Source organism: Papio anubis, chromosome 1 (genome assembly GCF_008728515.1).
Source record: "Papio anubis isolate 15944 chromosome 1, Panubis1.0, whole genome shotgun sequence".
NCBI classification, from domain to species: domain Eukaryota; kingdom Metazoa; phylum Chordata; class Mammalia; order Primates; family Cercopithecidae; genus Papio; species Papio anubis.
The window spans coordinates 216,876,110-216,892,752 of NC_044976.1; the positions used below are offsets into that span (position 1 = coordinate 216,876,110).

At 45.3% G+C, this 16,643-nt stretch overlaps 2 protein-coding genes and 1 pseudogene across 10 annotated transcripts in view; 1 reads left to right on the top strand and 2 right to left on the bottom strand.

The window, feature by feature from the left end:
* Positions 1 to 4,232, top strand: part of NLRP3 (NLR family pyrin domain containing 3) — a 32,957-nt gene extending 28,725 nt beyond the window's left edge. For all 9 annotated transcript variants that reach the window (XM_031660346.1, XM_031660340.1, XM_021932202.2 and 6 more), the window contains 2 exons: positions 237 to 407; positions 3,806 to 4,232. In XM_031660346.1, coding sequence (XP_031516206.1) covers positions 237 to 407; positions 3,806 to 3,905 — 271 coding nt within the window. In that variant the 3' untranslated portion in view covers positions 3,906 to 4,232. The remainder of the gene's footprint in view (positions 1 to 236; positions 408 to 3,805) is intronic.
* LOC116271742 lies at positions 3,361 to 3,849 on the bottom strand (annotated as a pseudogene).
* Positions 4,233 to 5,705: 1,473 nt separating the features above from the next.
* Positions 5,706 to 16,643, bottom strand: part of LOC103880245 (olfactory receptor 2B11) — a 68,132-nt gene continuing 57,194 nt past the window's right edge. Inside the window, exon 3 of the mRNA XM_017953048.3 lies at positions 5,706 to 7,469. Within this exon, the coding sequence (XP_017808537.1) occupies positions 6,493 to 7,449 (957 nt within the window). The 5' untranslated portion in view covers positions 7,450 to 7,469 and the 3' untranslated portion in view covers positions 5,706 to 6,492. The remainder of the gene's footprint in view (positions 7,470 to 16,643) is intronic.

Genomic DNA, 16,643 nt, shown 5'->3' on the forward strand with positions numbered 1-16,643 from the left:
TGAACAAACCACTGTTACTAATTTGATCTGTGCAATGCAGTGGATTTGAAAGAGATGCTCCTATCTGAAAAGGAGAGAGAAGAATCATGACTGGCATACAAGGCTGCTTCAAGCTAGTTAGTCCTGTGCTCTTTTTCTTTTTTGTACCTGAAAGAAGACAGACTAAGATGCTAAGATCTTGGGGAGCCGGGGGGATGGTTAAGGGGATGTTTTCTTTAAATCACCCCCTTTTGCAGATTAGACAACTGCAACCTCACGTCACACTGCTGCTGGGATCTTTCCACGCTTCTGACCTCCAGCCAGAGCCTGCGAAAGCTGAGCCTAGGCAACAATGACCTGGGCGACCTGGGGGTCATGATGTTCTGTGAAGTGCTGAAACAGCAGAGCTGCCTCCTGCAGAACCTGGGGTGAGTGCGCGCTGCAGAGATGCCCGTGGCGGGACTCTGAGTCCTCAGGAAATGTTGATGGTTATCAAAATCCAGGATGGCTCTGGCTTCATTTGCAGCCACTCAGGATTAGGTTGGGCCTGGGTCAGTTGTGTGGATTTTTTAAAACAGAGAATATGGGGCTTAAACTACACATTCCACTTCATTGAGACCATTAGAACAACCAAAGTTAAGCTGGATTTCATCCATATTCCCTAAAGAAACACAAGTACTAATGCAGTCATGGCCAAGCAGGATTCTGTTCTACACAAGGAACCGTACTTTGTAGAACTCGTCTATGGTTCATCCGATTTGGAAGGGTCTTTACATAGTGGAGATCTTGTTGTTTTGTTTCTGAGGATTTCTAAATGGGAAAAGAGTGCTCCAGGAACAGCAAGATTGGAAATTACATGAAATTCAACAGTGTGTCAGGACATTGCCGACCCACCTCTGTGATATCACTGAAGTAGTCGTCTCCTCTCTAGTAAGAGCTTCCTGGCGAGTCCCACGGTTCTGTCAGCTGTGATGATCGCACTTTTCCCTGAAGACGTTTTCACTGCTTGGCTTTAAGGCCAACATGTTCCCTTGGGTTTTCTTCTATTTCATCAGCTCTTTCTACTCAGTCTCCTTTCTGGTCTTTTCTTCATCATCCTGACCCTTATGTGTTGAATCCTCAGAGCTCAGTCGCTGGGCTAATTTTTCTTCCCTATACTTTCTCCCTCATTTAAATTACCTGGTCTTCTGGATTCATGATATATGTGCTGTGGCCTCCAGATTACATGTCCGTAAATTCTGTGTCTGCGTGCTTGTCTGATCTTTCTTCTTGGAGATTTAATAAACCTCTTAAACGTCACATCCAGATCCACACCCATGCTATTCTCTTCTACCTGAAACCTGATTCTTCCCCATCTCAGTCAATGGTCACTTCCTCCAAGTTGCTCAGGCCAAAACATTTCTGGTTCTGTCGTCACTGTCTCTTTTTTCTTATAACCACGTCCAATGTGTCAGCACATCCTGTGAGCTCTGCCTTCCCAGCTTGGCCACTCCCTGACCACTTCTGGCCAGCTTCATGGCTTCTTCCCTGGCTCAAGCCACCATCACCTGGTGTCTGGATTGTCATGGTGGCATTCTGACAGGCCACCCTGCATCTGTTATTCTGATTTTAGCAGACAAGGGATTCAGCTAAAATGTAACTCAGATCATATCACTCTTGCCAACATCGTCTGGTGACTTATCACTTTCATAATCAGAGCAACAAACTCATGGTGTATTCCATGCCCCACATAATCCAGCCTCTCCTGCTTCTGAAGATTCCGCTTCTCCCAACCCTTGCTTATTCTACCCCAGTACAGTGGTCTCCTTGCTGTTTTGCAAGAACACTGTCATCTCTGGATTTTTGCACTTGCTTTTCTTCCTGCCTAGAACTCTCTCCCCTTCAGTATCCACATGCATTATTCTCTGTACATTCCTAAATTCTCTCTTAAAGGTCTTCCTCTCTGCGAGGCTGTCTTTGACTATTCTACTGAAAATAGAAGCAAGCGCTTTTTTCTTCTCATTCTTCTCTGCAGTGAAGCACATCTTATGTACTATGTCGTTTTCTTGTTTATTTATTATCTATCTCTGCTCCCAAAATATAAATTCCTTTAGTCCAGGGACTTCTGTCCATATTAATGATCTCAAGGCTGAGAACCTGTTGGAATGCAGGTTTGAATAAATACAAGTTTGAATCAGCCTTGCATCCTTGTGCTGACGTAATGGAGCACGTTTGCTGCAGGACAAGCCAACATTCCCAGAGCTAAGAGAGATGGGGGAAGAAAAGAAGGATTGGTCAGGTCAAAGCTGGGGACACTACTACATGTAGAGTCACTGACCTAGCCCTGAGGGACATTCAGGACTCAGGCTGAGGGACAGGCTCAAAATAGATTGAAGAATCCATGAATGCAGTCAACCTGTTTTCTCAGGCTGCGATAACAAGCTGTTCTAGACTGTGTGACTCACACACGGAGATTTATTTTCTCACAATACTGGAGGCTGGAAAGTCCAAAATCAAGTCTCTGTGAATTTGGTTGCTGGTGAGAGTCCTCTTCCTGACTTGCAGATGGCTACCTTCTTGCTATGTGATTGCATGGAGTGAGGGGAGGGAAGGGAGAGAAGACAGGGGAGAAAGAACAAACTCTCTGGTATCTCTCCTGTAAGGGCACTCACCCCATCCTGAGGGCCCCACCCTCACAACTTCATCTAACTCTACCTACCTCCCAAGGGCCTCACCTTTAAGTACCATCACATTAGGGGTTCGGGCTTCATCATGGGAAATTTTAAGGAAGACAGGCATTCAGTATATAACACCACCACATTGAGATGGTTAGAAATGGTGCAGGACAAATGGGCGGATTTACTAGTTAAGTTGCAAGGGAAACTTTATTAAAGAGGAGGAAGAACTTACATCGAAGAAAATGTGAGAGGCATCCTGGGCAAATGCAATGTGTAGAATTGGTTGGGTTCATGACTAAATGAACATAAGGTAAAAAAATTTACAAGACAGTTAAGGAAGTGTAAATGCTGACGGGACATACAGTGATACTAAGAAATTATTGTTAAACAGTTTTGGTGTGATAGTGATATTATAATTATATTTTAGTGTCACAAAGTGAATTATTGACAGATGCATTAAATGCAATATTTAAAATAATCCATGGGTGGGAGGAGTGGGTGGGCAATAGAAGAAACAGGTTGACATGACCTGTTTAATAGTCGAACTTGAGTAATGGAGATGGGGTTCATTATACTATTTTCTATACTTTTATGTATGCTTAAAAAGTTCCCAACTACATAGTTAAAAATATAACAGGACCACATCGGGCACTTAGAGCTTTTTTTTTTCCCCCACATTTTTACTGGGAGCTGTGGGAGGGGCCTCCTCTGTCACTGGGGGCGCTCACAGTTTCTTCAGCCGCTCCAGGCTGGGGCCCTGGGGGTCTGGGGGTGGCTGGGCACGTCCGGCTGGTCCCGTCATCGCGGACGGGCACTGGGTAGTTGTGGGGCGTGGCCTTGTTGGTGGTGATGGAGTACTTGGTGTAGGGGCTGAACGGGGGCAGAATCACAGCGAGGCTCCCGACGACGAAGGACACGACGAGCGCTGGCTCCTCGGCCCAGGCATTCCTGAGGAAGCCGCGGAGTCTCGCGGCCATCTTGGTCTCGGCGGCGGCGACAGCGGCGAGCCCGCGGAGCACGCTGGGAGTTGTGGTCCCTTTTTGTTTGTTTGTTTAACATTTTAGAAGTGTGTGGAGTTTAGGGAAATGGAGAGAAGACACTTCTAAGGTTAACGACTCTGAGAGAGTTATCTGAAGTGTGCAACCCAGGCTCTCTATTTGCTTTTACAGGTTGTCTGAAATGTATTTCAATTATGAGACAAAAAGTGCGTTAGAAACACTTCAAGAAGAAAAGCCGGAGCTGACCATCGTCTTTGAGCCTTCGTGGTAGGGGTGGAAGCAGCGCTGCCAGACGCGGCGGTCTCCGGCCTCCAGCCGGGGGTCCCTCCAGCCGGGGGTCCTCAGGGGGAGCGAGCTGCGACCCATGCGGGCCAAGAGCACAGCTCTGTGATCCTTCCGGGGGAGTGTCGGAGAGGAGAGCGCGCCCGCCGGCCTTCGTGTGGAGAGCTGGGGCGGCTCCTTTGCGCCCGGGTGAGGGAGACCCCAGGGCACTGACAGCAGCGGATGTTGTTCTCATCCCAGCGCCTCAGTTAGAGGATGTTCCTCTTGGTGACCTCATGTAATTAGCTCGTTCAATAAAGCACTTTCTTTGTCTTTATTTTTCTCTTCTCACTGTCTTTCTTTTTCCTATCATTTTTTTCTTCTTTGTTCTGTTTACTTTTGCTCATATCATCATTCCTGCTATGTTTCTATTAACTGACCATAACACAGAACTAGTTGACTGTATATTATGTTGAAATTTTATGGCAGCTATTTATTTATTTAAAATTTTTGTAATACTGTTGTTTTCTAATAAGAATAATCCATGCTTTGTGTAGCTAGTTGAAAATTCAGGAATATGTAAAACTTTTTTTGTATTTATTTAATTAAATTGTTTCCTTTTCTTAATTTTAAAAAAGAGTACCTGGAAATTTTTAAAATTATTTCTCTAAAGCACTAAAGGTAAATTAAATTGCTTGGTGCATTTTAAAAGTCACTTTGGCAAATGGTTCTATTGTAGATAATTTTTAAACTACCTCACTCTAACTGTAATGAGTGGAATTTCATCTTTGCTAGGATAGAATTGAAAATCGTGGAGTGAAAGGTTTGAGAGTATCAGAGCCTGCACTCCTAACTAGAAGTATTATGCAGAAGATGCATCTTGCTTTCAGTTGATAACAGCTTATTTTGGATGTATCCCATCCGAGGAACAGTTCATCTATCATACTTCACAGAGCATTAAGTTTTAAGGAAATATTTACTAATTGCTTCTCAACACATGGACAATTCTTAAACCGCATGGAATTGCTCAGGATGGAAATCCTACTTCCTCTATACAATTAGCCGTCAAAGTAGCCACACTTTGCTACTCAAAGTGTGGTCTATAAACTGTCAACATAGGAGTTCGTGTAAGAATGTAAAACAATCACATTATTAAACATGCCTTTTAGATGAGCTGACATTTAAAAAAAACCCTTAAGACTGTTTTTATAAGGGAAACAGTATGAGATTTACATTCTATTGCAAACTGTCTTGTTAGCACTTCTGAGCAGCACCAACTGGAGATTGGGTTTCTGCATCTTGGTGAACTATTACCAACTGCCTTCCTGCTACAAACACTTTGATACCCTGTATAAATAATGTAATCAGAAACACATAGCTGAGCTTGAAAGAGAGAAAGATAACTTTTGGGCATTAGGACTTTAAAACTGGCCAGGTTGCTGAGAATGCCATTATTTCATTCCTTTTTATGACTGAATAGTGTTTTTCCATGGTATATATCTCACATTTTCTTTTTCTTTTTTTTTTGAGATGGAGTCTCACTCTGTTGCCCAGTCTGGAGTGCAGTGGCGCAACCTCAGCTCACTGCAACCTCCGCCTTCCGGGTTCAAGCAGTTTTCTGCCTCAGCCTCCTGAGTAGCTGGGATTACAGGTGTGTGCCACCATGCCCAGCTAATTTTTGTATTTTTAGTAGAGACGGGGTTTCACCATCTTGGCCAGGCTGGTCTTGAACTCCTGACCTCGTGATTCACCCGCCTTGGCCTCCCAAAGTGCTGGGATTATAGGCATGAGCCACTGCACCCAGCCTATCTCACATTTTCTTTATTCACTAGTTGACTGATGGGCATTTGGGCTGGTTCCGTATTTTTCCAATTGCAAATTGTGCTGCTATAAACACGCATGAGCAAGTAACTTTTTCATATGATGACTTATTTTCGTCTGGGTAGATGCCTAGTAGTGGCATAGCTGGATCAAATGGTAGATCTACTTTTAGTTCTTTAAGGAATCTTCACACTGTTTTCCATAGTGGTTCTACTAGTTTTTGTACTAGTTTACATTTCATGGAAAAACTTTCTATAGAAGAAAATGTAAACTACAGAGAGAAAAAAAATCCAAAATCACAGGAAAGAGATAGCAATCTACTTAATTCCTGGAATTGTCTGAAAAAGTCATGTAAAATTTGTGGAGATTTAAGTATATGGAGAAAAACACATATTCATTATAAGTAAAATAAGATTGTATTTCAGCTTCATCTTGTGTATACTTAGGAGTAATAGAAGACACAAATGGGGAAAGAATAAAAGAAATACAGGAAGAGGAAAAGAGAAAAGAATCAGGAAATTGGAAGTTAAATAATTCCACACATACTTATTGAAGTCTATTTAAACAATGCTTAAAAACATATGGCCTCTTAGAATTACACTTTTAAAATGAACTTTGTCGCTATGGGATTTGGGGTATTATGACAGGAAGTGAGATGTTTGAAGACAGAGTTTTTGAGCTCTCTGGGTATTAACTCCTTAAGTGAAAGATGCTCTGAGTGCACAATAGACTTGTGCAGTGCTCTTTAATTGATGGAGATGCTACATCTCACGTCCTCATCGTCCACAGAGCCTCCAGATCCTGGCCAGGAGTCTCCTCAGAGCCCCTTTCACATCTTTATTTCTCAGGGTGTAGATGAAGGGATTGAGAGTGGGGGTGATTATGGAATAGAAGAGAGAAATAAATTTGCCCTGCTCTTGGGAGTAGCTGGAAGGGGGCTGAAGATACATGTAAATGGCAGGTAGGTAGAAGAGGGAGACGACCATCAGGTGGGAGGAACACGTCCCAAAGGCCTTGTGTCGTCCCTTGGAGGATTGGATCCTGAGCACTGCGCGGGCAATAAAGCCATAGGAGAGAAGGATGAGAGCCAGGGGCACCAACACGAAGAAGGCCACCAGCACAGCCAGCGTGGCATCATTCACAGCTGTGTCGGCACACGACAGCTTGATCATGGCCGGCACCTCGCAGAAAAAGTTGTTTAGCACCTGCCGCCCACCGAACGGCAATTGCACAGTCAGGACCACCTGCACGAAGGAGTTGCCGAAGCCACTGAGCCAGGCCAGAGCCACGAGCTGCTGACAGAGAGCACGGTGCATGAGAACGGCGTAGTGCAGGGGCTCGCAGATGGCCACATAGCGGTCCAGGGCCATGGCGGCCAGGAGGATGCACTCCGTGCATCCCAGCCAGTGGAAGACTGCATACTGCACAGTGCAGCCTCTGTAGCTGATGGTCTTCTGGGAACTGCCCATGTTGACCAGCATCTGAGGGACTGTAGTGGTGGTGTAGCAGAGGTCCAGGAAGGACAGGTGGCTGAGGAAGGTGTACATGGGACTGTGGAGTTGAGGATCCAGCTGGGATGCCAGGATGATGGCGACGTTCCCCAACATGGCCAGCACGTAGGACAGCAGGAGGACCACAAAGAGAGGGAGTTCCAGCCATGGCCTGTCAGACACACCCAGAAGGATGAAGGCTTTAGGGGGGTCCCCTGAGAAGCTCTGGTTGTCACTTTTCATGTTGCGGTATTTTCTGGCACCTGTGACAAATTGAGAAAATCCGAATGAATAATACCTGAGAAGAGGAGCTGATCGCTTTCCTCCGTCTTGCATCCACTCTTCCTTCCCCAGGTGATAGCCTGTTTGATTCTCCTTACCTCTGTGGAGACGCTGGGATGTGGAGGGATCAGAACAAAGCGCCCCAGCAGCAGCCTGTGGGTCTTTGCTCTCCTTCCTACTCAGTGGCCTCAACTAAAGCCATTTAATCTCCCTGAACTTCTGCATCTGTGAAATGGGGAGAAATACCTGCTTCAACTGCCAAGGCTTGGGGACGATAGAGACATTAAGTATGTGAGAAGAATACCTCATGAATGACAGTTGTGTTCCAGGTAGAGTGAAGCCTGCCACAGCTCCCATCACTGTCAGAATGTTCGATTTCTGTCTACATCCACATCGACAGGGAATTGTCCACCTTTTTAGGCTTTCTCATTTTGGGAGGTAGTGGTAGGAGGCAGGTGGGTGGTGACATAAAGCAAGCAGAAGGGCTTTGTGAGCAGCTGGGGGCTGTATTGATAGAACCACCCCCCATCACCTGCTCACGCTTGCATCTGGCTCCCCGATTCATGCTGATCTCTGCTTTCAAGACCGCTCACGCACAGGCAGCCCTGTCACTCACACTGGTGGTAAAAGCAGCACAGTTCTAGGTCCTGTGAGCCTCTGGAGTGGAAGAGCCAAGTCATATGTTACTTCAGCCCCTGAATAGGTCATGGTAGTTAATGAGACCCCAGAGCATGGAATTTTGAGCACAGGGAGAAAGCTCTTGATTGGCATGAGAAAGGTAGTCCCTGGAACTGTCTACGGAAAGATCAGACTGCCCTCTATGGCTAGGTTTTATCTGATGGCTTGAGTGACATTCCAATTTCCTGCACAATTTCTTTGCCAAGCAGCTGTCACCACTCAGTGATAGAAAACAGCCAATTTGATTTCTGAAACCATTGCTGTTAGGAAGCAACTGGGTTGCCACCTGCTGATTAGTGGCTCCTTTCGACTGCACCCTTGGCTTCTCACCTCCTACACTCGCTCCAGCATTGCACACCTTCCAGTTCCTGATGGGGATGATATGCTCCATGATAGGATTGAAAAATATTATTAATAAACAATAATTAATAATTTATTACTAAATCCTGCAAGCAGATAATTTATGAAGGATTTTTATTCTTGATGTGGTACCTTATGCATAGACTGTAAAACTAACGGAGATCTGCTCAGCTTAGATGTTGCAGCAGGTGTTCCCCGCTGCCCCAGTTGATATTCTGATGAACTCTACTGTTACTGGAAAACAACTCAAACTCCAGGGTTTCAGTGGAGGAATAAGTTCAAAATTTCCCTCTTGCTTCTCTAGTTTCAAAACTACACACGGTTTGTTAGAAAGTTCCCAATATTCTTGGAAACACTCAATTACTGTACTTCCTCCCAGATTCTATCAACAATACTTACGATATAAACTTCACAGAGTGTGATCTTATCTCCAACGAGCTCAACATGCCAGCCAAAACAGTGAGCTGCGGCTGAGCAAAGTCAAGCAAGCACATGTTCAAGCCTAATTATTAAGCAGTAAAGGAATTAGGACATTTCTCCTTCTGAGATTTCTCATTCCAGACTTTCTTTTCAGAGCCTAACCTGGGAGAAAAGGGAGAAGTTGTAGGGATAGTGAAGAAAGAAATGAGAGAATGAAGGAAGCAAGAAAGATAGAGGGGTAAATGTAGGCGGCAATTTATAAGAAAGACAAGTTATTTGCCACTCACGACGAGCCAGGTACTGTAATAATAACTTGATGTTGCTTTAATATCTCAGCAAGGTCCATGTTTTCACCCCTAATTCACTGAGTGACTTGGGAGGATAGCTGGTCTACCTTAGTTACACAGCAGCAAATGGTAAAGCCAGGACTGAAAGCCAAATTCCTGCTCTTAACTACTATTCTCTCCAGAACTTTGCTTTAAAAAAAGAGCAGCTGGTGACATGGGAGCAGCAAGGGCAGTCGCCTAAATGACTGAGACAAAAGAAGATGCTGGGAAGGGGAGATGAGAGAGAGGAAGGTCACAGGAGAGAAAGCGGCTGGGATTACAGAGGAGAGGTTTTCTTGTAATTATAGTCCACTGTACATGTGCACACCTACGTACACACGTGCACACACCTGCATGCGCGCACACACACACACACACACACGGTTTCTCAACGGCAAAGCTGGATACTCCCCAGCCCTGCCCCTCATGCCCTGGATCTGATGCTCTTCTATTCAGGCCTTTCCACATGGAGCTTTCGTAGGTGTCTGGCCTCTGCAATCCTTGACCTTCTTTCATCTTCCAAGTACAGGTGCCCCCCACGGCACAGCCTTGCTTCCCTGGATGGACACAATCATTCCCACAAATGTCGCCGTGGCATTCAAACGGAATCCCTCCAGGCTGTTTCTACATCTGCCAGTTCCTCACTGACCTCTAACCTCCTTTTTGACATTGTGAACCGAGGCATCCCAAATTTCAGCTGGCAGCCATCCTCCCAGACTCAAAGCAACTCCTTCACCTTAATTCTGGCTGACTTCTCCTCAGTCACGGTGACACCAAGTACTGAGGTTCTTTCTAATCATGTTCTACTCCTCATTCACTCTAGTTCAACACCAAAGTTAAATAATTCAACACCCATGCAGTGCTGTGATCCCACCCATACAATGTTGCTTCGTTGCAGGCACGCACCGTCTGAATCCTCACCACTGCCATCCTGGGCAGAAACCCTCACCAGGAGCCCTCTTGGAACTTGCTACCTGCCTCTCTGCAGGCAGCTTCAACCCCTCACTCACCCTCACACGAAGTCATCTTTCTGAGACTCAGGCCTTAAGAGCAAAGATACCTTTAGGTGTTTCAATTACCAAAAATATAAGAACCCATCGCTCAAGGAGTTATCTGCTGATTGTATTGTGTTCACACTGAATTCCTGTAGTTTCCTCTGAGACCCATCATGTCCCTCTGCCTTGGCAGCCACCACATGGTATTTTAACAGCAGCACTTAGGCCATGGCTGCTGGCAGGCTAGTCGGTGAACCCGCGAGCTGTGATACACCCTTAGATATATATCGTTCCCTGGAGGATATATAATCCTTATGATTCATATATCTATATTATCTATCTCTTATCCCTGACATTTGCTGCTGAGATCTCTGCTGAAGCTTGACGGAACGCATTGTTACCTATTCCACCACACAGATCTAAAATCAAATTCACAGCAGTGTGTGGAATTCCTAGAAAGCAGCTTATGAGATGGGCAAACAGAATTTTATGGATCATAGATTTTATTGCTTATTAGTCCAAAGGGTGTCTTTCTTCAATCTAGAATGCAGCCTTCCACCCCACAACCGGGGTAGCCTGGTCCAGGCCCTGTTCAGCTGCAGAGGCCATCATTGGGATTACACTCAAGAGAGTCTTGGGGACGAGGCGTAATGATAGCAATGTTTTTCTGAACTGATAGTAACAGGGACTCTTTCGTCACAAAAAGAGAAAGAGCCCCTTTCTCCTTATTTGTTTGCATTTGCCATCCTGGTTCAATGGCATGCTTTTTCTTAGACAGGAGTGTGACAAGTACAATCGAGATATTAGCTGGCACAGGGGCTTGAGAGCACACAAGCCCAGCCTCAACTCCACCTCTTCATCTTTATTCTCAGTCTCACTCAGCAGCCTCTGCAACATAGTTAGTGTCCCTGTGCATGCACAGTCCTTTCTCATCCTATACCAGGGTCTGGGGAAGTGCACATCCTCCTGCTGGGAATAGCAGGAATGTCTTGTGAATCTTACCTCCTTCCCTTCCCTTCATGTCCCGCCTCTGGTTTCAGGACAGCCGTTTCTTTCCTTTAACTGTCCTCACTAATTGAACACTATTCATCGTCTTCTGTAGCTCCCACAGTACAAGGGGGTTTGAGGACCATGAATATCCCTATTGCCACAGCGGACCTGAGGTCTAATTTTTCATAACACTTTAATTTGAAAGATTAAATACATTCCTAGCATTGAGAGGAGAAGGGAAGTAAGTCAGCGCTGAATGGGCACTCACCAGCTCTGTCTGTGCACCAGGCACTGCATATGTGCCTTCCCATATCCCGTTTCAATAACTCTGGAAAACTCAGAGGTTCAGAAAGATTAAGAAGTTCACCTCGTTCAGGGACTGGGGTACGAGTCCACGGGGTAAGCTATTTAAACACCCAATGCTGGTTCACACAGAGGGGAAGTTACTTTCTTGTAAGCCTCTGGATGTCATAATCTGTCCCTCTTAAAAGTAACAATCAGTTTCCCTTTAAAAAATGTATTTTATATTTACTTAAAATAAATAGAGATGGGGTCTTGCTATTGCTCAGACTAGTCTCCAACTCCTAGACTCAAGTGATCCTCCCACCTTGACCTCCCAAAGTGCTGGGATTACAGGCGTGAGCCACCTCGCCCAGCCCAGTTTCCCTTTTGCATGCACGACTTTGTTAAACACCCTGTAAACCTGAAAAATATTAAAGACCTCGTCTAATGAAAAAATTTTAAATGTGCTGTTATCACTTGGTAATCATTTCCAATATGTTAATTTTTTACTTTTTAGGGAGATTGTAATTTCTTTTTTTTTCTTTTCTTTTTTTTTTAATATTATACTTTAAGTTCTGGGATACATGTGCAGAACGTGCAGGTTTGGTACACAGGTATACATGTGCCGTGGTTGTTTGCTGCATCATCAACTCATCATCTACATTAGGTATTTCTCCTAATGCTCTCCCTCCCCTAGACCCCACCCCCCGACAGACCCCCGTGTGTGATGTTCCCCTCTCTGTGTCCCTGTGTTCTCATTGATCAGCTCCCACTTATGTGTGAGAACATGAACATGTCTTACATATTATGTCATTCACAGCATAAATAATGCAATTAATTCACAAAAATGATCATTGATTTTGGTAGCAAATCTAAAAGCCTCATCCCTCAAATAGCTCCTTATTCCGGAGGGTAGGTAGAGTCCTCAGCCTCATCAGTTATTCCTTCTAGTGCTGGGGAGGAGGGGAAGAGGAGGAGAAGGAGCTGGGGCCCAGCAGTGATGGCCTATGGGAGGGAGGATACGGCTGCACAGCCCTCAGCGCACGGCTCACGCAGGGTCGGCCCCTCTGCACATGCCTCCCCCCTACCACTGCCACACTTCTTCGCGTTTTTATGTGGTCTGACTTTTTCAGATTTTTCAGTCTGAAGCTTGCTTTCTCGGGGACTGATACTATTCAGCTTTGCGTTCTCTTTTTCTCTTTCCATGGCCTTGCTCAGCTCAATACTGCCCTTGTGACTGCAATTCAGCATCCTCAAAAATAGGGGCAAGCAGAGGAAGGGGCTCAGGGTCCCCGTACACTGTGTGCAACGTCCGCTGTTCCAATGAGTGTCAGAGAGCATGCCTACCTACAGGCAGAGCATCCTGTTCTGCTCCCGGCTCCCTTTTCTAGATAAAACGACCCAACACAATTTTATACTTGCTGCTGAATGCGTGGTCATTGTTCATCGACTCATCCATCCTCCACCTCAGGTGCCCGTGGTCTCCAGCATAGACCAGTGTTAATACTGCCGCAGCCTGCACCTCCACTGCACTGTACAGATTTTAGCTTGACTAGAGTTGAGGATGAATCATTCACCTCCAGGGTACCCGGCTCCTACAGAAGACTTGGTTTAGGACTGAAGCCATATTGCAGCCTGTACTGGCCTTAGTTGCAGAGGGATATTTAAGGATGGACTTACTAGAAATGCTCTTCGTATTCCAGGAAGACACAGCTCATTTTCTCTGATGGGCCACTGTGGCCTTGCCATTTACTGGAACCCCGCCCTCTGAGCAAGTCTGAGAGATTATTCTCAGTCTAGAAGGAGTCTGCTGTCCGTTGCAACAGCCTTGCTGGGGAGACTCAGGCTTTTCTGGACTCTCCCTTGGCAGTGCGTGAGGTCCGTGGATCTGCCCTAACCTTGGTCCCCCAGAGTGCCTATAGACACCTTGACATGCTGGAGGTTACTTCCGAGGATAAAGCTTTCAGGCAATACACCGTGCCCGTGTCACGTTCCCTGTTCATTTCAAAATTATCCCTCAGGTTTAACTTGATCTCATCCTCTCCACTGTTTTCTATAAGGGCCCTGCTCATTCTCCCAAGACTTGCTCTCCTCTGGCTGTGAAATTATCCTTAACCCTGATGTTTTATTTAATTAGTGTCTAAGGAGTTAGCTGATAATTGAGGTGGTGTGAGAGCTTGGAGTTCTTGCAATTAATGGCAAATCCCAGAAGACCAGAAAACCAGAGAAAATGGATCAATAATGGGGAATGAGAACTCGTGTGTGTGTGTGTGTGTGTGTGTGTGTGTGTGTGTGTGTGTGTGTTGAACTCTTTAGGGTTGGTGCATGGTGGGGCGATTACTGTAACATCAGAGTGGAGTAGTAACTAGTGTGTGATTCAGTTGAAGCATGAGACCTGAACTGGCTTCAGCACCAGGCTCGGTCCTCATGCTGTGTGTCTTTGAGCAGGTTACTTAACCTATCTGTGCCTCACTTGTGTCATCTAAAAAACACAAGAAACATTAGTATTGTTTTGCACAGTCTGTTACAAGGGTGGAATGAATTGGTGCTGGTAAAGCACTCAGAACAATGAGTGGCACAGAGTAATACATGTTGAGGGGTTTTTGTTGTTCTTGTTGATATATTGTCTCAGCACCCTGTTCTATTTTTCACATGGAGGGGATAAAAAAGTCGTAAGAGAGCCCACAAGAAGTAGTGCAAATTTTATTTTATTTATTTTTTTCCTTTCTTATTTGTATAAATTTAAGGGCTACTGGTGCAATTTTGTTACACGGATATATTGTGCAGTGGTGAAATCTGGGCATTTAGTGTAACTATCACCCGAATAATGTACATTTTACCCCACATAATTTCTCCTTCCTCACCCCCTGACACCCTCGTACCCTCCGTAGTCTCCAGGGTCACTTACTCCATCCTCTGCATCCCTGTGGACACATCATTTCGCTCCCACTTGTAACTGAGAACATGTGGTATTTGACTTTCTGTTTCTCCGTGGTTTGGCTTAAGATAGTGGCCTCCAGTTCCATCCACATTGCAGCAAAGACATGACTTCATTTTTTTATGGCTGAATAGAATTCTTATAGTGCAAGTTTTAATTCTTGAGCAATAATTCATGTGATTAAATGCTGCTACAGGAGCCACTGTGAATAGCAGCACCTTGGTGCAGTTACTCTCCCTCTCTAGGTTTTGACTTGATTATCTTTTCTCTCTAGCTTTAGATGTCTAAGTGGACGCAGGGTGAGTCATGGCCGTGAGTCAGGGCTCTATTTTTACCTTCTGGGGATGGAGGGAGGAGAGAGAATATGTACCAGAGAAAGATGATGCGACTGTGCTTTGGCAATGAAGTGGGAGCTGTCCCTAATTCTAAGCATGCTCTGTTGTACTCTCTTCCACGGAGAGCCAGATGAGGCACCAGGAACGTCTTAGACACTATCTTTTTTTCTTTTTTTTTGAGACAGAGTTTCGCTCTTGTCGCCCAGGCTAGAGTACAGTGGTACAATCTCGGCTCACTGCAACCTCCGCCTCCCAGGTTCAAGTGATTCTCCTGCCTCAGCCTCCCGAGTCTATGGGATTACAGGTGCCTGCCACCAAGCCCAGCTACTTTTTTGTGTTTTTAGTAGAGACAGGGTTTCACCATGTTGGCCACGCTGGTCTCGAACTCCTGGCCTCAGGTGATCCGCCTGCCTTGGCCTCCCAAAGTGCTGCGATTACAGGCATGAGTCACCATGCCCGGCCTTAAACACTGTCTTGTTATCCAGCTGGGATAATTTCCAGAGGTGGAGAGGCTTACATATCTGTGCAGTTGGGGGAAGAAAGGTGGAATAGGCAGTTTTGTGCTGAGAAAACCGAGATGCAATTGTAGTTGGAAACTCTCATGACTAAGACTGACACAGGGTCCCACTGGAATTGTGCTAATTGTCATCTTGATCATCTTTCTTCAAATATCTGTTCTCCCACTCTTATTGTTGGCACCCGCTTTTACTCCATGCAGCAAGGTACTCTGTGATGTGATTATATTTTCCAGGCTTTCTGACAGATAGGGGAACCTAATGAGATAAAATTACTGGGAAAGCTTGGAAAAATATTAGCCAATCCTCCTTTCTCTATTTTTGTGCATGGAATGTAGTCTTGATGGCTAGAGCCCTAGCAGCCATATTTGATCTTTTTTTTTTTTTTTTTTTTGAGACGGAGTCTTGCTCTGTCGCCCAGGCTGGAGTGCAGTGGCCGGATCTCAGCTCACTGCAAGCTCCGCCTCCCGGGTTCACGCCATTCTCCTGCCTCAGCCTCCCGAGTAGCTGGGACTACAGGCGCCCGCCACCTCGCCCGGCTAGTTTTTTTTTTGTATTTTTAGTAGAGACGGGGTTTCACCGTGTTAGCCAGGATGGTCTCGATCTCCCGACCTCGTGATCCGCCCGTCTCGGCCTCCCAAAGTGCTGGGATTACAGGCTTGAGCCACCGCATATTTGATCTTAAAGAAGAAAGGCACATACTAAGAACGGTGGAACAGGCCAGCCACGGTGGCTCACACCTGTAATCCCAGCACTTTGGGAGGCTGAGGCGGGCGGATCACCTAAGGTTGGGAGTTTGAGACCAGCCTCACCAACATGAAGAAACCCCGTCTCTACTAAAAATACAAAAAATTAGTCAGGCATGGTGGCGCACGCCTGTAACCCCAGCTACTCGGGAGCCTGAGGCAGGAAAATCGCTTGAACCTGGGAGGTAGAGGTAGTAGTGAGCTGAAATTATGCCATTGCACTCCAGCCTGGGCAACAAGAGCAAAACTCCATCTCAAAAAAAAAAAATAAATAAATAAATAAATAAAAATAAATAAAAAATAAATAAAAACATAAAGAAAGAAAGAAAGAATGGTGGAACATTGAGAAGGAGCCAGCTTACTTGATATTTGATGGTCACATAGGTGCCGTGAACTGTTGGCTTCCAGTTTCTTTGACATAAAAGCAATAAGCTTCCATCTTATTCACAGCACTGATCTGGGTTTTATGTCTTAGGAAACTGAACTCAATTCTGGCAGTGATTTCAGGAAGATTTTCTGAGATTTCTTTTGTAATATTATTGTGTTATAAGATATAATAAAGCACAGATA